This window comes from Besnoitia besnoiti, chromosome IV, assembly GCF_002563875.1.
Source record: "Besnoitia besnoiti strain Bb-Ger1 chromosome IV, whole genome shotgun sequence".
NCBI lineage: Eukaryota > Apicomplexa > Conoidasida > Eucoccidiorida > Sarcocystidae > Besnoitia > Besnoitia besnoiti.
In genome coordinates, this window is record NC_042359.1 from 1,819,332 (window position 1) to 1,839,522 (window position 20,191).

The 20,191-nt window shown below is 56.6% G+C and overlaps 2 protein-coding genes across 2 annotated transcripts; one reads left to right on the plus strand and one right to left on the minus strand.

The window, feature by feature from the left end:
- Window positions 1-3,854: 3,854 nt before the first annotated feature.
- Window positions 3,855-7,525, plus strand: BESB_053980 (uncharacterized protein; the record flags this gene model as incomplete). The annotated part of the gene is made up of 7 exons (XM_029363833.1): window positions 3,855-3,942; window positions 4,324-4,354; window positions 4,592-5,200; window positions 5,326-5,393; window positions 5,732-6,063; window positions 6,295-6,864; window positions 7,313-7,525. 7 exons carry the CDS (start codon window positions 3,855-3,857, stop codon window positions 7,523-7,525), a joined length of 1,911 nt encoding a protein of 636 aa, XP_029219756.1.
- Window positions 7,526-8,593: 1,068 nt separating this feature from the next.
- BESB_053990 (uncharacterized protein) lies at window positions 8,594-16,548 on the minus strand (the record flags this gene model as incomplete). Its single annotated transcript, XM_029363834.1, has 12 exons — window positions 8,594-8,632; window positions 8,997-9,077; window positions 9,427-9,570; window positions 9,735-9,827; window positions 10,317-10,412; window positions 10,665-11,197; window positions 11,488-11,551; window positions 12,169-12,279; window positions 12,683-12,802; window positions 13,220-13,290; window positions 13,625-13,748; window positions 13,999-16,548. The coding sequence occupies 12 exons, from the start codon at window positions 16,546-16,548 to the stop codon at window positions 8,594-8,596; spliced, it is 4,026 nt and encodes a 1,341-aa protein (XP_029219757.1).
- Between the last annotated feature and the right edge of the window lie 3,643 nt (window positions 16,549-20,191).

Sequence of the window (20,191 nt, forward strand, 5' to 3'; positions counted from 1 at the left end):
ACAGAAGAAAGGTATCCCTGCGCGTCGGTTCTTTTTCCCAGCCTCTCTCCCCAGAGTTTAGCAGAGAAGGATGAAGCGCCGCCACGAAAAAGAGAGCCGTGCGCGTTCCCGGCGCACATGGTTTCGAGGGTGGTCGGGTGCCCTCTCGGGCTGTTTTTGCTCAGAAAACTTCTCGTTCTTTTCCGTTCGTGAAGATGTTAAACGGGCGGAGAAAATGACCCTTTAAAAGCCACTGTTTTCGCAGTTGCTCCTCGCGCGTTGGATCTAGGGGGCGGGGTGTGGCAAGACATGAGTCACCAGAGCCACAGGAGGGCGGTCCGTGCATTCACGCAAAATCGTAACACGGGGATAAGCGGGGCGAAAGAAAACGGCGAACTGGGGAATATTCCCGAAAAAAGTTGAATTTATGGAGTGAGGACGGAAAGAACCAGAGAAAAAAAGAGGTGGTGGGCAGAAGCAAGGAGACCAGGAGCGCGATAGCCTCTTTTCCGTGCGAGGTGTTGCAGGTGAACAGACACCCGCTGCAGAGGGCGGGCAGGAACCAGATGTGCCTTCAGAGAACGAAATTGGTGGACGGAACTGCATCAAAAAACACAAAACCTAGGATTTTGGGAAGGCTGCGACGGCGATAAGGTTTGTGGCAAAAACCCTGGAGAGGGGACTCGCCAGGGCGGCGTGAGCACAGCAGGGAGGGCGCTAGCTAAGAGCAAACACGCTCGCGATGCTCTGTCGGGCAGGCTGGCGGACCTCTATGGTACGTGTCTGGAAGACACACGCGATGCTGAACAGAGTTTGCGTCCAAGCATTCTCTTGAGGTCGTGGATTTATTTCGTACAGGCGCACTCCCCGTAAGTGCACATGCTCTGCGCTGCAGATACGGAAATCTGGATGAACTACGCCACATCTGAACTCTGTTCCCGCGTCGCGCTGACTCCGTCCGCCGCAGACCACGTTGGAGAGGGCGAGGGGGCGCTGGGACGCTCTGCTTGAAGATATTCCTAAGCTGGTTGGTGACACATTGTAAGTAGGCAACATTCGACGGGATATCAGTTCGCGACATTGATGGCTCCGTCGGTGTTCAAAGCGGATAGTCGGCGAACTCGCAAACAGCCGGCCGGCAGCGAAATGAAGTCGCCATGGCGTGGGCGCCACCATCGACAGATCCTTCTCAGACTGTGTAGAAGCACAATTATGTAGCACGATGTGTGTCTCGGCTCCGTGAAGACTTTCATCCTTGCTATGAAGCGCCGGAGTTGGAGCAAACGACCCATGGCTTTAGTGGTACTGTTGTGCGACACGAAGCGTCGAACTGCGCCGTGTTCTACCCAGATGGAGTACCCTGTAAAAAACTGTCTGCCTAAAGAATGAAGTGACACTTCGATCAGTGCCCGTTCATTGTGACGTGCTGTAGCATCGATCAGGGGCGCTTACGTGCGACACTGACATGCTCAGAGGCGTTGTGTCATCGGGGTATCACTCGTCGAATCCTCGACGCCAGTCACAGGCACCTCAGGGTTGGATTTTCATGTTCGTGGGCAACGATGCTCGCGCGGCGACTTTGCGCACTCCCCTACACTTCTGTCGTACATTACTATGATGTCATCATGTATGGTCCGTGAAGGCATGAGGAAAGAATGCTGAGTAGAACAATGTGGCAATGTATCGCCTCCTCCTGACCGCAGTAGCGAGTGAACCACAGTTCCAGCCAGTGACGAGATGCACGCACCCGCGCCGTTGCGGAGCATCTTGGAACTGCGACTTCCTCGCACTCGCACGCCGGCCAAAGCACAACGGTGGCGGCTTCTTCACTGTCCTGGGGGACTATCGCTGCTGCATACAGAAACGCCCGAAGCCTACAGCGGATAGTGCTGGGATAGCGGCGACTGGCCCCGCAAGTGCAAGGCTGCGATTGTGTTGAAGCATGCTACCAAGCTATCGTGGTTCGGAGTGCGAACACCGCGTCTGTGTTTCCTGCAGCGCGGCGCAAGTAAGTAGGCGCGCTGCCTCAACAGTTGGTCGCGGGATTGAGTTACTCCCCCCACTTCCCACACTGCGATCTGCTTCGCGGGCACTGGCAAGGACATGTAACGCGTAACTAACACCATAGACTACTCCCTGTCCTGCTACTTTTGGCTGACAAAAGGCTGCGTCGTCGCTGCAGCTGCAGCGCCGGTAGGGCAGGGGGTGACATCCGTGTCGTGGCGCGTGGCCTCCAGTGCCGTGAAAGAGTACAGTGGCTGCGTGTACGCTTACCTACCATCAACACGAAATCGCGGGGCGAGAAAGAGAAGCCTTCGCCGCCGGGTGTGAGCTCGCGGCGCCGGCGCTCTGCTTGAAACCTCGGCCGACGCAGTGCAGCGCGCGAAAACAGACATGACAAAAAACGACAGCGCACACTGCGAGCTACTGAGCAGAAGGAAAGAAGCCGAGACGAGAGACGGGGGGCTGACAATTACCTGGCGTGACGCGGCGTGCACATAGGTTGACGTCTGTGTGTGGAAAACGCCGCTCTGCAAAGGCGTAGAGAGGCACGAAAGAATGCAGGTCACCAGCCAGAGGTGAGCCATCTCTAGGCAGCATGGGCACAGAGCTTTTGCGGCCTCTGTCTCCTCGCAGTCTCCGGTCTGCAGCCCCAGCAGAGAGGGCTAGCCGGGCGGCAAAGGCCTCTCGTCACCCGGCGACTTCGCTTCCGCGCGTCGATGCGGCGCGACGTCCTTCCAACTCAAACCATGCGGCTACCAACGCCCGGTAGCCTTGCTGAGCGTAGAAATATAGACACGCATGAGAAGAGAAACCGGCAGACGCACAACAGAAACATGAAGAGAGGAGCCAGAAAGGACTCCACCGTCCTCCGGCGCAGACGAGCCTGCACGCGGACACGGCCGCTACACAGCCGTCGTCGGGGAACACGGGAGAAAGGCTGCTAGACTCATCTTTGTCTGCTTGCCTCACTTTTAATCCCGCTGGCTGGCTTTCTGAACGAGTCTTCCTCTTCCGAAGCGAGGAGAACAAGGAGAGAAAGACCTGGCGCACAACCAGGCGAGGCGGAGACAGACGTAGCCAGCGACGTGGCAGCGCGCATGCTGGCTGAGGAGAAAGCCGCCGGCTGGACGAGCACGTGCAGCATTTTCTTGTTTTTCGCGCGTCTTGTTTCTCACATATGCCCTCTTTTTCTTGTTGGCTCCCGAGCCACACACTGCAGATTCCTTGAACTGCGCGAAACGCGAAACTTCTTGTGAAGTGGAGACAACAGCAGGCCTCGACTGTTTCAGTCGTCCTTGACGCGAATACGCTCCGCTGGACGCCTGGAAACGTAGATTGTAGAGCCGAGAAAGAAGTGAGACAACGCAGAAAGGCCAAACCAGCGCGAAGCAGCGCATCCTCTGAGCCGCGAGGAACGAGCACAAGTGTTGTCGCAGTGCCGATATGTAGCTTGCAAACGCCTTGACGCTGTAGCCTTTCAGCGTCGTTGGCTCCTCCTTTTTCCACCTTTTCCACAGCAACTACGCGCTTCGCCACCTCGCCCTGAGCCTCACCTTCTGGCTTCGCCGATCGGCCTCTTGTTACCTTCTCATTCGGCAACTCTCTTGGCGAAGGCTTCCTCTTCAAGGGCTCAGTCCCTCCCTCCGGCCTGCCCAACTGTAGCCCTTGGTCAACTCTGCGTGGCTGATCCAGCTCTGTGTCTCTCGTGTTAACTGTTCCGCTGTGATTGCTTCGCGCTGTGCCGGTCGACCCATATCGTTCAGCTTTCTTCGTGACCCAAGTCGTTCTGTGTTTTCGATTTTTTTCGCCGGTGCCCGCGTCCTTCTCGCTTTGCCGTCTCTTCTCTCTGCTGCCCTTCGCGCTCTGTCGCCATGGCTGAGGTCTCTGCGCCGTTCGCCTCTCATTCGGCCTCGGAAACTGGGTACCGTCCTGTGCACTTCTACTTCCTCCGACACGCAGGTGAGAACTTTCCCGCGGCTTTAGCTGAAGCCATGTGCCAAGCAACGAAAGACATACAGATTCACATATATAGAAATATATATATGTATATATATGTGCTTTTACGCAAACCTATACATATATATATGTATGTGCTGCCAAGCCGCGGATCAGTGACATCTTCGTTCGTTTTTATCGTCGATCAGGAGGTCTCCTGGGTGCTTCTCCAGAGATGGCAGGGAAAGGGCGACACATAGCCGGTGTGCGGTGCTTCGTCCATGCATGTGGAAAGAGAACCGAAGACAATCGTCTTCGGTTCTTCGAGAGAGCTCTACCTTTTCAACGGCTTGGAGGCGAGGTCATTTCTTCTTCTGCATGTCTCCGTTCTTGCTGTCTCCGCAGAAGGCTCGCATAACCGAGCCGTGAAAGAAAGGTGAGTCTTGCCTCTCCCTCGCACGCTCCTCTGTATTCGTCAGCCTTTTGGTTTTGGTGCGGGCAGAGGTCATCTGCGTCACGTAGCCCGTGCGTCGGGAGTCGTCCTGCGTGCATATATGTATGTATGTTCAGACGTGAATACTAATATATATGTATGTATATTGCGATATAGATAGATATGCCTCACCGCGACTCCGCGCCTGATTGCCTCTAGCTTATTGAGAGTTGCTTGCAGGAAGCCAGGGCAGAGCCGGAAGAGCGTGTTTGCTTCCGCCGCACACTTCGACGCGCGGCTCTCCTGCGTTGGGCGCGCGCAGTGCACAGCCGCAGCCTCGGCGATGCCCGCGCCGCTGCGGCTGGCGCTGAAGGAGAGTCTCGGGTTCGGCGTGGAGGACGCGGCTGCCGAGCCTGACGCTGCACGCCGGGTCTCGGAGGCGCAGGCGAAACAGGCGCTGACGGAGAGCCCGACAGCGCGCGAGGACGAGCCGCAGAGCCCAAACGTGAGCGCAGCGAAGCAGGCAGATGCGGCAGGCCAGCCAGCCGCCGGCGGGGCGCAGACGCATGCAGCGACTTCCTCCTCTGTGGTGCTCTGCACCTCGACGCTCAGGAGGTCGCTCGAGACGGGTCATTTGGTGCTGCAGGGGGCGGTCAAGGGCCTCAAAGCTGAGGAAAACGGGTGTGCGAGGGGAGGGACTTCGCCCGAGTCGGGAGACGGTTTGCCTCAGGCAGTGGCGAACGCAGGAGACGCAGAGGACTGCCTAGCGCTGCAGACTGTTCGCACCTTCGCCCTCGAGGACCTGCGCGAGTGCAGCGGCGGCGGGCACATCTGCGACGGCAGGAGCAGGTGAGAGAGAGAAGAGACAGAGAGCCGTTTTGGCCACGTCGTCCTGCACCCGAGGCGACTATCCGAACGTTTAAGTTCTTGTCTTTCTTGCCGAAGCCAGGGTCTGTCTGTGCGTCGATGTGCAGCACCCAAGAGCTTCGAAAGTTCTGTGAGCCGCGTTTCGCGGACGTTTCCTTCGTCGTGCCTCAGGAAGGTAAGCCCTGAAAAGCGTAGAAAGGCGGCGCCGCGCTCAGCACCTCTACGAAGCTCAGAGGCGCAGAGGACTCGGGAGTGCAGGTACAACCCGAAAAACGCCCTGGCAGAAGCGCAAACATACAAAAAGCCTCAGTGTGCTTCGCAGCGTCGAATGTTCGATCTGCCTATGTACGAAAATACGTTTACTGCTAGTGTGTCTCGGCGCATGCCTGTGTGTGCTTTAACCAAGACCTTCCTCGCCAGGGGCGGGGTGAGGCTCCCGTTTTCTCGACTGCAAGCGCCTCCGCGAGTGCCTATGCATGCGCATGTCGAGTTGTTTCTGTTGTGGCCCCGCAGACGATCCGCTTCCTCCGTCCATGCCCAGGGAGTCGCGCGCGGACGTCGAGCGTCGCTGCGTCTCCTTTCTGCGGTTTGTCTTCTCGCTGGCGCGCTCGGCGGACTCGGCTTCGTCCTGCACGGAGCGGAATCGCGGCGCGACGCGCCCGCTGGAGCCCTTCGCGCCCGCCGCGTCGACGCCTCTCCACGTGTTCTGCATCGTCCACAGCGCGTGGACGCGACACTTCTTCTCCCTCCTGGGCATGTTCGACCCGCCGGCGCGCGGCCTGCGTAACTGCGAATGGCGTTCCTTCACAACCTCTGCCAAGTCCCTCGAACGCGCGCTGGAGAAGGTGAGCAGTCTGTTCAGTCGTGTACTGATATTCAGCACTCTATCTAGATATATATAATTCTATCTACTTTCGCATTTTTCCAGTAATATACCCAAAGTGGAGAGGAGAGCGCTGAGAGCACGTAGACCCGGCGTCCGCGCCATCAGGCACGCAGGAGTGCTGTAGTCAGGGGCAGGAATCTTGATGCCTCACTGTGCGACGTTTTCGTGTCGCTGCGGTTCCCGCTGTCAGCTCTCGCAGCCCTCGTCAGGCCTAGCGGCGTCTCTCGCGGGCGCGTCAGCCTCTTCGGAGTTTCCGCTGCTCTTGCCGGCAAGTCCTCTGGCAGGCGCGGGTTCGAGCGACGCCTCGCACCGCGCCCTGCAGTCGGTCGACGCCTTCACCCGCTGCGTGCCGCGGGACTTCTTTTCGCTTCTCATTTTCCCGCCGACAGCTTTGCAGCGGAGCACTTCTGCTGCGGCCTCAGCGGCCCGTGAGGATTCTGCCACAGCGGAGGACGCGTCGCAGGCGGCTGTGGAGCGGATTCTAGACTGGGCACGCAAGTATCGGTATATGCCGTCACGGCAATCGAGATCATGCGCGCCTCGGAGTGGAGACACAGAAGGAGATTTGACAAGTCACACGGGCGAGAGGCCTGGACTCAGCGCATGCCGCGGCGAGGCGCATCCCGCTGTGTTCGAGGCCCTTGCACCAGAGTTTGAAGAGAAGGCGGCGGCCATGAGAATTCTCGAAACAGAGGAAGGAGAAAGGAGAGAAGTCGTCACAGATGCGACCTGGTGCTTGAGCGCGGTCAAGGAAGAAAGGGTACGCGAGCACACGTGCAAATAAGTGAACGAAAGATGTCGCTTCCACACTTCGGCGCGCCCGTGGGTGCCGCAAGTATATCCGTCTGCTCTCTCTCTCTACATATATATATATATATATATATATATATATGTGCGACAGGGCCTCTGCTACTCATGCGCACCTACTCTTGCCGAACATTTTTCTAGTACCTCTCGAGCTCTACGTCTACGGGTAGTGCCTGCCGAGTCAATACCTCCACTTCTCTGTACGTGTATACATATATCTATCTTTATACGTATGCTTATACTTTTATACGTTTGCGCATTGTGTGTGTTCCAGAGGCTTTCAGGGATCTAAATTTGCTTCTGCGCGTTGATAGACGTGTGCGAGTATAAATTTGTTGAAGTGTCGGCTATCGCGTTTGCTTGGAAGCTGTAAGCATAGTAACTGTTCATTTTCTTTGCAGGAAAACGGCAAATGGGAGCTGATTGCGAAGGAGCGCGTTCACCGCCAGACATGCGTCCTCGTTGTGCTGCCTCTGGAGTGCGGCAGCAGCGATCCAGAAGGCGCCACGGCAGTCGACGCGCGAGAGGAGGAAATCTCGCAGATCTCTTCGTACTTGCTGCCTCATACTGCCGGCTCCAGCGACGTCTACCGGCTCGACATTCTCTCTCTCTAGTCGCCCGGGAGCCCTCCGCCTTTCGCTACCGATGCAACTGTGGCGCCGCCGTAGCGCGAGACTCTATCTGGATCGCTGCATCCCCTGAGTCTCCTCTCAATCCCACGCGGACACGTGATGCGGTCTCCGCGCGGAGGGTTTCATACACGCCGAAACCCCGAGAGGGACTTCTCGGCGTGTGGCACGTGCGTTGTCAAGTTCGTGTTCAACGCATGATCTCCGCCCAGAGACATGTGGCGCCGCGGACGCGGGATGTGCCCCAGTCTGCCCGCTAGGCAGAGAGACGAAGTGAGGACTTTATCTTGATTGCGAGTCTCATTCGCAGGATGCCTCAGGGCCAGTGCGGAAGCCTGTGCGTTTTCTTTGGTCTACCGAGCCGCGGTATCGAGAGACCTACGCGTGTGTCAGTGAGCCTCGATGCGTATGGGCGCTAAGATGTCTGGCGTCCTCCTCCCGCCTGTATTCAGAGCCCAGAGGACGCTACCGCTCGACGCTGTATCATGTTTGACTTTCTTCCTATTTTCTTTGCTAACGACCGGCAGTCCCCTGTTAGCCGATTATTTTTCGAGACCTTCGGCAAGCACGGGGAACCCTACACACTAAACAGTCTCGCTGGGCGTTGCCCCGCAGTTGTCTCTTCGTTGTGACATGCGCAAAAATGTCGCCTTCTTCGTTGCTTTCTCTTGCTAGGTGTTTGGCTTCTGACTTGTAGGGATTGCCGGTTCGTGACTTGCAGTTTTGCCTCTTGACGAGCTGGTAGGCAGGCGCCTCCGCGCGCGCAGACCTTGCCGCAGCGCTGCCCGTGCCTTGCGCGACGCGGGACCGGCGTTTTTTCAGTCGTGTCATTTTTCGATGTCATCGCGCTTTACAAGATCTGAACCCTGCTGCGAATCCAAGTTTGACGATGAAGAATGCAAACACAATTTTACGAGACGCCGTCGGAGAGGCCTGACAGGCGCATCCCCGCGACAGGAAAAATGAGACATGCAAAGCGCAACGCTGCGAGCCTCTTTGATCTCGCGGTTAGATTTGCAAATGCCGCTTCAGAGAGAAAGCCTTTTGCCCCCTCTAGAGAGGCGCGAAAACACGCCCCGGAAGAAGCGGCGCCTGAGCGCAGAATTTAGAACAAGGAAAAAACAAAAATTTTCTGCTGGGAGGCACTGTAGACGTGGAACTCTGAAACCAGCAGAAGCCTTGAGAAACGACCAGGAAGCTGCAGGCGGCGACGAACTGCAACAGCTAGGGCACTGATATTTTTAGAAGACACGGTTGCGTAGATGCGTAGGGACACGTGTCGAGTAGTCTGCAGGATGCCGCCCCCCCAGCGTTCTCCCCATTTGAATGTGTAGCCGGATGTGCGTATGTATACGTATATATACATCTAGGTACATAGGCACACGACTATATACAAAAGTGTGTGTATGGATTTTTAGAGTTTTACAGATGCGAGCAGCTGGCTCTGACAGCTTACTCCTGGAATTCTTTCGCGCTGCTCAAAGAGCGAAAAAAATGTCGGAGAGAGGAGGTACATGGCGAAGACCCGAGACTCTACCTGCGGAAACGGGGACGCGAAAGAGTGCAAGAGAAAAACTCGTTCGGTACAGCGGATACGCTCCAGCGCAGACTGACCGCACCCAACCGCATCGATGGTCACGCGGTGCAGCGTGGAGAGGCACCTAGACGTGTGCATGGTGACGTTTGTTCTTTGCTTAGTGCGTGAGCAACCAACGTATCACGTCGGTTTGTGAAGAAAATGCAGAGTCCTCCACGTTCTGCGCAAGAGCTTGCATTCGCGCGGCTTCACGAAACTCCATGTGTTCACTCATGCAGGACGACTGCAAGTCGCCTGCGGTTGCCTGCTGGGGCGCGGCAAGCGATCCAAGCGGAGACGCGGGCCTTACGTGACTCTGAAGGAACTCTTCCTTTGTGACGAAGGCCTTGCCAGCGGGGCGCACCCGGTCGAGCAACTCCAGCTCCACAGAGCCCTCCGGGAGCTCATCGATGAACGGGAAGAGACCCGTCGTGCGCAGCTCCAGGCAAACGCCCTGAAAAAAAGAGGAAAGGCGAGTACGCACACCGTCGCGCACATGGCGTCCGCCGCTCAGGAACGAGACGCACGCTCACGTGCTGTCAAAAGATGGAACTAAACAGACCCGCAAGGCAGCCACTATTGCGCTGCTCGGCGAAGAAGCTGCCCAGCATCTCTCACCTTCCAGAGGGCCTGAATCTCTTCGACGCCGACGCGACCCTCTCCATCCAGGTCTAGCAAGTCCCACACGTAGGAGAGCGCCGCGGTGATCGCCTACAGTGGAGAGCGCGAGAAAAAAAAAGCAAGCAAGCAAGGGAACCGATGGAGAAACAAAAGAAATATCAACGACGCAGAGGGCGCGACGCAGCCCGTGAAGGCACAAACGTCGGATAGGCAGCGGCAAACGGCTAAAGGAATTAGCCACAAGACGCAAATGTGCGCAGGTGTCTCGCCCTCGCTCTCTCCTCTGCTGCCTTTCTTTTCTTCCTACAGCCTGTTGCCCCCTAGATCCTCGTCTCGGATCCTTGACGTGTATTCGACACCACTGCACCCCCTTACGTCGTTTTTCTTCTATGCACTGCGCGTGGCGGATAATTTAGGCGCCTCTTGATCTTTTAAGGTTAAGCTCTGTCTCTCTCGTCTCCTCCCTCTTTTCGTGCCCCTCTAGAGAGTCTGAGGTCCGGATCGGGCTGTCTCTTCTCCGTGCAGGCCGAGCGGCGGCGGCGTTTAGTTTTGCCGCGCCTCAAACTTCCCCAGACTCACCGAAGCCGGCAAGGCGCGAACGTTGGCAGGGTCCTCTGTCCAGACACTCGAGCAGATTTCCAGCGCGAAGAGGAAGCGGAAGAGCTCTTCTCGTTCCTGCGACCGGCAGACAAAAAGAATAAGCTGAGCGCGAGTGGTGTCGCCTCAGCGGCCGACGCAGCGAACGCAGATACCGATAAAACTAAGCAATATGCGAGGTGATTGCTGCTTGCAGCACGCGGAGTCTCGGCCTGTGACACAGCAAGCATGGGATCTTAAAAAACGGCGAAAAGCCGAAACGCAGTCGAGGGTAGTCCTCTGGAGGGTGCGCGATCATCGCAGCTGAACAGGGCCAAATGCGAAATTTACTTCTTCATTAGAGTTGTATCCACATGTAGAGCCGTGTTCGCGGCGCTTCGCCGTCTGCGCTCGTCTCCGCGCTTCGATTGAAGCCCCGAAGCTCACCAGCACAGGCACGAGAGTCTGCCGCGACCTGAATCGCGTTTCTCGCTTCATCGCCGGGAGGGACTCCTTTTCGAGCTTCTCGGCGGGCGACACAGACCGGGAGATTGGCGGTGTCTCCGCCCTGCTCTCGGCGTCCTCCAGCGCCTTGTCGAGGTCGCCGCCCGCTGAGGCCGGCAACGAGCAGGGAGACGAGCCGCCGCCCGAGGCGGAGGACGACTGTTTGCTGTCGATCAGAAAAGAAGTTGGAGCCGTTGAAGAGCAAGAGGAGGAAGGGGGAAGCGAATGGTACCGCAGGTGCGTGCGCGACGAGGCGAACAAACGGTGAAGTACGGTAGGCGAGAGATGATACGTTTGAGGGCAAATATGCACGCGCAGCGCTTCGAAAAGCGACGCCAGAACACCTTCTGAAAGGATGGCGTTCTCCTCGCGCAGAAAACCTGAGGCCGAGAGACGCGCGAACAGAGCAGAAAGGCACGGGACGGGTGTCTGCGCTTCTTGCTAGAAACCGAAGCCAAGCAGCGCCGCAGAGCCCGCACGCGATGGTGCGACGAACTTTCAAAGGTCTGCTGCACGCAACCCCGTTGGTTCCTCATTTGGTGTGTTTTCTTGACGTCGCGTGTGCGCGGGCTCGCTGGCCTGATGCGCCGCGTTTATGCGACATTTATCCCCCTGTGTGCCTTTGTCTACTTAGATAGCTTCTGAGGACACGCCGCGCATTTTAACTTACAGAAAATGTCAAAGGCGAACTGAGGCTGCAGCTGCTGCGGGCACTCGGGAAAATCCGCCCCCAGCTGCGAGAGGCCAGACACACCCAGAGAGAAAAGCGGCATCGGGAATTCTGCAGCGAATGTCATGATATTCGTACAGCTTGTATACAAATGTTGGTTTTTCAAATATACGCTGGATACCACTATACTTAATGCACTTAACATGATGGTCATGAAAAGCACAAGAGAACTTGGATCCGGTAAACAAAGACCTTCAAGATCTAAACCAGTAGTCCAACTCGGGTTTGTTACGTTCCGTACAGTTGTAGGTAAAAGGTATGTTAGTCTGCATGTGAGCCCTCAGAGGGCACGCAGGATGTGCGATTTTAAGATGCGTAGCTCAGGAGTCTTTTCCGCGTGTGTTAATGGAGAAAAGATTGTCCCCAGTGCGAACGTAGAACGCGCGAATCTCGCGTCCGCCCGTGTATCGACCGCTCTGTATCTATATATCGTTCAATCTATGTATCTATCTATATCTATCCATTCGAAATACTTATCTATCAAAAGGCATGCAGTCACCGTACTCTGGAGAGGTAACTGACGGGGTCGTTGGGCCTCCTCCCTCTACACTCACCCCCCCCCCCTCTAGTCTGGGATGACGGCCTGTGTAAATGGGCGCTTGACGCTTGAGGGAACCTCACCGGCCTGTAGACGATGTCCATGAACTTTTCAAACTCGGAAAGATTCAGGAGGTCTGCCACGCGGATCCGACCCGCCCGGTCGGCGTCGAGGAAGAAAAACATGCGCTCGGTCTGCGGAAAAAGCGAACCGCACCCCCAAAACAGAAACAGACGCACACGTTCGCCACGCAAGGCTATATGTGGGCTACATAGACACATATACAGGTATATATGCATACCGGTGTGGCGCGCAACAGACCCGAAACGAGTTTCAGCCGATTGACGGCCACATCGCAGCTGCAATCCGAGCAGCACGTGGGCGAACGAGAAGGCTGCGAATGACTTGGACCGCGAGAGACAGACAGACAGACAGACAGACAGACAGACAGACAACAGGAATCCTGCGCTGAAGCGGTTGGGCGAAAGCGGTGAGGGGCAGTCTCGACTGTCTCAACATGTCACTGAAAGATCACATGAGAGTGCGTGAAGAACAGAAAGTCCCCAGTAGCTAGACGAGTATTGATTCGGAACTCACGATATAGGAAACGAAGAACTCGAGGAGACCAGGCTGCGACTCTTCGTCTTGCAGCTTCAGCGCAGCGAGGGCGATGTGCGTCGGGTCGTGGCTCCACGACGTGAGCATGCGCTTGAAGCTCTGCGAAGCGAAGCCGAAACGTCGCAAAGGAAGAGGGATTCAGAGGCCAGTAGGATACTCTAACTGCTGGACGGCGTGCGTTTGCGAGTAAGCTGCTTTGCCTTAACATACATGTCTTCAGCAACCGTATCTCCTTCATTCTCCGCCAAGTCCACGTCCCCCCCCCCCCTCCGCCCCTCTCGTCTTGTCATCTCAGAGCACTCTCGTCTCTGCATATATTTCGCTGACTATCCCATTCATTTCTCTCGAGATGCGGTCTTCTCTCCTCGCCTTCACTTGTCCAGCCTTTCGCGTGCCTGCTACCTCCAAACTTTCACCATTTGCGTGAGAAATCGTACGGCGCGTGGCCGCTTCGCCCCGTTTCAGGCTCAGCTGCGCGTCCGTTTATGCTGCACTTTACTGCTCTCTTTTGCTCACCTCCCTCGTTAGTTTTCGAGACGCGGGCTCCACAAAGGCATCGCACTTCCGCCGCACGAACTGATTAAATGCTGAGGCGGAGGCACACAGAAAGGGGGAGGAAAATGCCTGGGCTGCGCGCGGGGTGTCTCGCCTTCAGTCATTGCTGCGCACGGACGACTCGCGCAGGATGCTGCCTGCAGATCGAGGTCACTCCACCCCTACGCCATCACCAGCCTCCCTCGTCATGACGGCGCTGCCTCAGGCTCTCTCTCTGCGTTGCAGTCCCATGTCTGTCGGCTCTGCTGCGTCAATCGCGCGGCTTCGCGATTCACTGGTTTCCTCCGCTGTCCCCCGTCCTCTGCTGCGTCGTCTCGAGCGGTTTTTCCATTCGAGACCCTGTGGTTTCCCTTGCGAGGCTGCTACCTGCGCTGAGAAGAGTTCGCACAACCAGTTGGCAGTCGATATGGCCGCCGAGGTCCCGCAGCAGGTGTGCGTAGGTCGCGGGAGTAAAAAACCAGGCGAAAGAAGGCGGGACTTTCTCCTTGAGCTGAAGACAGAGCTCACAAGAGCGGGCTCGCTCGTCGTAGGCACACGCTCCCAGAAGGCGCATTCGAGACACCGACGCAGAGCCAAACGCTGAAACGCCGCCAGGAGGGGCACGAACCTACGAGGCGGCCAGCGATGGAATACCGTCAGCCAAACATGCTGGCGCTCAGCAGCCAAGCAAGTCAAACACGAAACGAAGTGGGACAGCAAACATACTGATCGAGACGCAACAAAAGAGAGGAACGGCTTACTCGCTTGAAGTTGCGATACGAAATAACGGTCTTCCTGACGCCTGAACTCTCTCTGCCGTCTTCGCCTTCCACTTTCTCCTCTGGGGCTTCATGCGTCGCGCCTGCGTCGCCTTCGCTCCTTTCACGCGCCCCGCATTCCGGAGAATCCTTTCCACCTTGTGAAACTCGTCGACTCTTCTCTCCCTCGCCGGCTTCTGCCGGCGACTCTTCGAGTGCGGACGCCTCGGGAGCGTCTGCATGCCCGTGTCCCCCCAACGATGAAGCGTGAGACGCAGGAGAGTTGCGAGATGACGGCGAGGGAGAAGGTGCAGGACTTTGAAAAGCCAGGCGCTTCTTGTAGACCGCAATCCGGCGCGCGCCGAAAACCAAACGACTCGCAACCATCCACTCCTGCCAGACATCTGCGAAGCTTCCGGAGGTTTGAGCGTCTCCCTCTCGATTCCAAGTGTCGCCCTTGCCTTCTTCCCCCTCAGCACGCTGCTCGCCCGGCGGGTCTCCGCCTGCCTCTGCCCCCTCCGGTAGGGCGCGGCCTCTACCCGGCTTCGCTAGTGCTTCGTGCGCTGCCTCTGTAGCGCCCGATTCCTCTGTTTTCTCCGCTGGACTGCAGTTCCTCTCAAATTGTGGTAGGAGAGTTACCGATGCGCCTTCTCTACGCGGCCGCGAGCATTCAGAATCTGCACCTTGTTCCCTTGGCGCAACTTCCGCGCACTCGCGATGGCAATCAGGAGATTCGCTCCCTACGGACGAGTCCTGTGCATTTGCCGAGTCAGATTCCTGTTCGCTCGAGAGTTCTGCTTCCCGATCGGCGGCTTTCGCGCGTTCTGGGGGCGGAAGGCGGCGCTCGCCACAAGCAGGGGCAGGCTCGTCGGCCTCCAATACGCTGCGAGGTGCGAATCTCATTGGCGCGGCTCCGAGAGACTCTCGCGAGTCCTCGTCGGCGAAGGACGCTGCCTCCAGAGGGAGCTGTTTGTCCGCAGCCTCGACGAGAGACTCAGTCGCTGGACTAGCACTGTCCGGCGTACCGCCGTCGGCGTCAGCGCGTTCCCCTGAAGAGGATACAGAGCGAAGGGGAGAAAAACGAGCGGAAGCTGGAAACGCCGCCCGCGGGGGCGCGGCAAGAGGCTCTGCGAAGGAGCCAACCGCAGCGGCCGAGGCAGAAGACGAAGAAGCCGAATCTGAGCCGCTCGAGGGACGGGGAAGCCGCGCGGGAGACATGGGAAAGGCTGAAGAAAGAGGCGAGCAGCAGGGAGATGCAGATGAGGGAGACGAAGTGGACACAGAGGCCGAGGAGACAGGAGAGGCGCGCAGCGGCCCGCGCCCACGAGACGGTACAGGCACAGATGAAGCAGCAGGCGAGTCAGGTGGAGAGGTACAAGACGAATCAGCGTGGCTTGCGGCCGGCAGCCAGCCTTCGTCGCACTCTGCCTCGCATCGCGACGCTGAGGAGACGAGCGGCGAAAGCCCTTCAGGGCGCGAAGACAAGCACTCGGCTTCGGACTCGCGCGGCGACTCCAGCGCAGCTGTGGCTGAACGAGCTGTCTGCGCTCCAGAGACGCCGGAATCCGCGTCAGAGACCTTGCGAGCGGCAGAGGCCGGAAGGACTTCTGTCATCGTGCTCATGCGGCTGAGCGAGCCTGCCAGAGCCTTCTGGGAGAGGTCAAGAGGACGCAGAAAGCCCGGCATTTGGCGAGGGAGGCGCGAAGGCGAATTCGAGACAGAAGCGCATGAAGAAGAGAAAGAAGAGGACGGAGTCCCGCACGCATCAGTGAATGAACTCTCCTTGCGCGCAGCACTGGCAGCCCCTGCGTCTTCGCGGGCTTCCGTCGCCATGCAGACAGGCAACCCTTTCGGTGCCGCAGCTGAATCGTCTTCTGAATCGCTTTGTTCTCCCCCGGCTTCGCTCTCCTCGCCCTCCTCTGATGCCTCCTCTCTGGCCTCTAGTCCCTCGTGTCCTCTACTCCCTTCTTCCTCTTCGTCTTCGCCCGCGTCCTCCTCTGAGTCTTCTGAGTTTTCGTCGCTCTCGCTTCCCCTTTCCAGCTCCCGAAGCGTCTCAGCGATGCTGGAAAACGAAAAGAGGCGCATGTCGAGCGCCTCGCCCTCTAAGGCCTTTCGAAGATCCGCAAGGCGCGTCGCCAAATCAATTTTCCGTAGGGAGGATGCGCTGAGCGTGTCGCCCCTCGGCTGCTCCCCTGCCTCGGCATCATGTCTTTCCTCTGCCTCTTCGCTTCCTTCCTTGTGAAGTGCATCTTCAGGTCTGCGAGAGCCAAGAATCTTTGACAGATGCGTGGCCTCCAGCGATTCCGCGCAGCGCGCAGTAATGAAGTCGGTCTCCGTGGATCCGCGAAGACAGACTTCTGCTGCTTCAGATGCAGAGAAACCCTCGCGGCCGCAAGACGAAGACGAGGAATCACCAAGCCATGAAGAAGAGGAGGAATTTTCGATAAAGGCGTCAGCAACGCCGGCTGCCAAAGGCGAGAGAGGCGGAGACATGGAGCCCAAAGCCGGCGCGCCAGAGGGGTCGCGCGCAACCGAAGAACGCGGCGCCTCCATTGCCGCAACTTGCGAATGAGCACTTTCGCGAGGAGTCGGTATCTATCCGGACCCTGCCTCGCTGCATGAGGCACGCAATGCGGACACGTTGAATGACAGGCTAACAATTCACCGAACCTGTCAAGGGACTGCTCATTTTGTTTTCCAGATGGACCGATTCAGCAGAAGGTGTAAGATGTAGCGCGCACAACAGGCTTCCTCCGGAGTCGGGCCCTAAACCCTGAAAAAATCGAAACCTTTGTTCAGCTGCGCTCAACTGAACGGACTGAGTCATGTACGTAACACTTACGCATTGGCGTATGAGCTAGTTTTGCTCTTTAGGCTAACGCCTTGCACGGTAATGTAGTCAGCGGCGTCCGGCGCATGGTGATTGACGGCTGCAGCTTGCGCGCACAAATCTCCCCTTGGCGCATGAAACGAGCTTCTTCATGAGTTCATCACGAAGCTTCAAACGTCAAGAAACGTACAAAATAATGCAGAGGAAAAACGTAAAAGAAGACCAGAGGGAGGACTCTAACCACTTGTACGGTAACGCGTTCGCTGGTCACAAGACACAGCACGTGCTGGCCGGCCAGTGACGTCACAGAGAAAACCTAGGAAGCGTGTGAACCTCCGGCGAAGAAAGACCCGATTCGGCGCGACAGAAGAATCCCAAAATACGAAAGAGCATTTTGTCGGATGCCGCAACTTGGGCATCGAAAAGCACGAAGGCTTGTGGAGTCTAATGGTACTTGCCTTGGGGGGCGGGAGCTCGAGAAAGACAACGGAGAAAAAATGGGCTGTCTTGCAACAAGCGAGACAAAACTATTCAGCGGTACCGGTTTTTTCCCCTCGCTTAAGAGGGGCTTGAGAATGGAGTCAGCGTGCAAAATTCCTTTGAGGTTCAATATGCAAAATTGACGTGTCACTGACACGTCTTGACAAAATTAGGAAACCGGCTCGCGCCCTCCTCTCTCGGTGCGGTCCGCTAGTTGGCTGGAGAGCGTCAAGTTGGGCAGAAGCGCGAGACGCCCGCGATAGCCATGCGCTTCTGTTCCGCCGGGTCCCACCATTCTCAATAAAAGCCCGGGGTCCGCAGGGAAATGCGGTCCGGTATAGAAGCTAAGAGCCATACTTGCGGAAACAAAACTGTTGCGGCACAAACTAGCGATGACATTGCGAATAGTCTGTCCCCCAAACAGGCGCACTGTGCGCGTGTTCCTGTACTCAAGACATGGCATGGAAGCATGATGAATTTTCCCGTTTTTAGCAAGTTTTGCAAAAGTATAAGCAGCATAATGAGTGAACTGATTCCAGACGGAAGGAAAAAACATAGGATGATTGGGATGGCGCTCTGGATTCCCGCAACCGCGACCATGGCGAGGCAACAGAAACCTCGATAAATGCCGTCTCGACGCTTGCATCTGGATGGAGGGGCAGAGCAAGACCCAAACACACATATGCCCCCCTCCCCCTCTCTGTCGCTGGTAGGCTTCGATCAAGCAGTTAGGGGTAAGGCAAGACGCGCCGACGAGTTCTGCGTTTTAAGTCTCTTAGAGCGTCTTAGGCATTTTGAATGTAGTGCGCCTCTTTTTATGTGTGCGTTAATGCCGTCATTATCGCTCATGCGAGGCGGCCACCATCAACGCAGAAAGTCGAGGGGCAGCCCGTACCCGACAGTGCAGCAGCACCGGGTTACTTTCGGCTGGAATAGGCATCTTCCGCTCGATTCGGATTCAAACTATTATAACTATATAGTTCCTTTCTCTCGTCTCTGTGACACCCGATGCAGGAAGCGAGAGGAAACGCCCTCTCCCTGTATGTATGTCCACATAGCTCAACTCTTGGGCAAGCTGGAACTGCTTTGCAGGCTAGATCCAGACGTTGCATTCCTATGATCTAAGTGACAGAATAACAGTTTTGCACTGTACGTATATGTACACGGCTGGAGCACGTGAGCGTAGCGACGATTTTTTTTTATGAGCAGAAACTGCGCAGGCAGGTATTGTCTTATCCACACTCTGAATCATTTCCTTTCGGTATCTCGTCACGGGGGGGCTAGGGAATGGAACAGAGCCGAGGGAGGCATGGAACCACGGAAGGGGGGCGGAGACGGGGGGTGTAGCCATAAAAAATCAATGTCGCGGAACAGCAGCAAACTGGGCGTAGCTAACGGATACAGAAAAGAGAATCAAAGGGAGAGAGAAATGGTGTAATTCGCACACGAGGGATCAAATGGAGCGGCATTGGGTGACGCCCCGCCTTATCGGCTGGGACTTTGTTCCAGCAGGATCGCACGCAAAGTCGTTGAATGACGGCGACATTACGTATGAACTGAACTGAACACAGCTGTAGGGCGGGCACGAAGGTACTGCTCTAGCACCTGCTTAAGCGCAGCTTGCGTGGGAATATCACATATCGTCCATGTCTGTAATCATCGTATTCTTCAATCGTTTCGTTGTTCTTTTCTAATCGCGGTTGAATGACGGATATAACCGTTGGATGGTACTCGCGTCGACACTGAAAACGCTGCATTCCTTTACGGCTCGTCGCGTGCACTCACGTCGTCGTCGCCTCTGAACAAATCAGCTGAAGATTTAATTTCTGCTCCACGCAGTCAGGCCTGTGCGGCCGCTCTCAAGGCTGGAAGTGTAAATAGCTGCATCCCCTTCTGTGCCAGCATTAGTAACTCGCACAGCAAATGGATGTACGTGGATAGTATATGCTGGCTGGGATCTATGAAACGAGACACACCGCTTCACAACAAAACCGTCCTCATCGCTGGAGGTCAGCTCTGGTCTGCACGGCGGCATGATGAGTCATGTCTGGATCTCCTGAGATTGTCAACATGCCGCGACACAGGGGTTTATCAGCTACCGCCCGGGGCTGGTACCGGCTTGCGTTAACCTCAGGAAGATGAAGGAGGCTACAAACAGTGGCAACAGATTGAATCTCATATGCAGGCATTTCACCAAGCTGTGCAATCGACGATAAACTGTGTTTATCTTCCTTTCTTGAGGGTCTGTCAGTTCCCCCTACCTCCCTCACGAGTCTCCTGCCAAAAAGATGCCTGAGCGCTTCGTACGCAGCATACTACCTGTGACGCAGTGGCGGGTGTGCTTTTATTTGAAACTCTAGAGACTACTGAAAACCGTCTTCTATACGTAACGAAAAAGACACAGCTGCAGCCACGTACTGCTTCCCGGCCCTGTGTAAACTTTTGCCGGGATTGGTACAACTCGCGTGTGATGTGATGCTCCCCTGCATTCGCACCTGTAGTGGGCAAGCTCCCGCAGAATCCATTCTGCGGACCAAGTTCTATTGCTTTCCGCGTCACCGGCGGATTACCTTGCCGGCCCCGATGCTTCCCCTTCCTCATGTTCCTCTCCCACAGCAAAACGCCTCGAAAAAAGCTCTTTCGTCACGGCGAGGCGACTGGAGGTTTCTAGCATTTTGATTCCGTTTGACCTGAGGTGTGCGGTCACTATGCGTTTCGGCACGCGCGAATTGCAAACTCTTGCGCGCGTTTGGTCCCGCATTTGTACGCCGGAATGTCCTTTGCGATTTGCCGGCTGCGGTTCGCCGACCAGCTGGCAAGCCAACGATGGCGCCTCTTGTCGTGCCGCACACTTGGAATCTTCAGCTTGACAGCCGCATCTTCCTC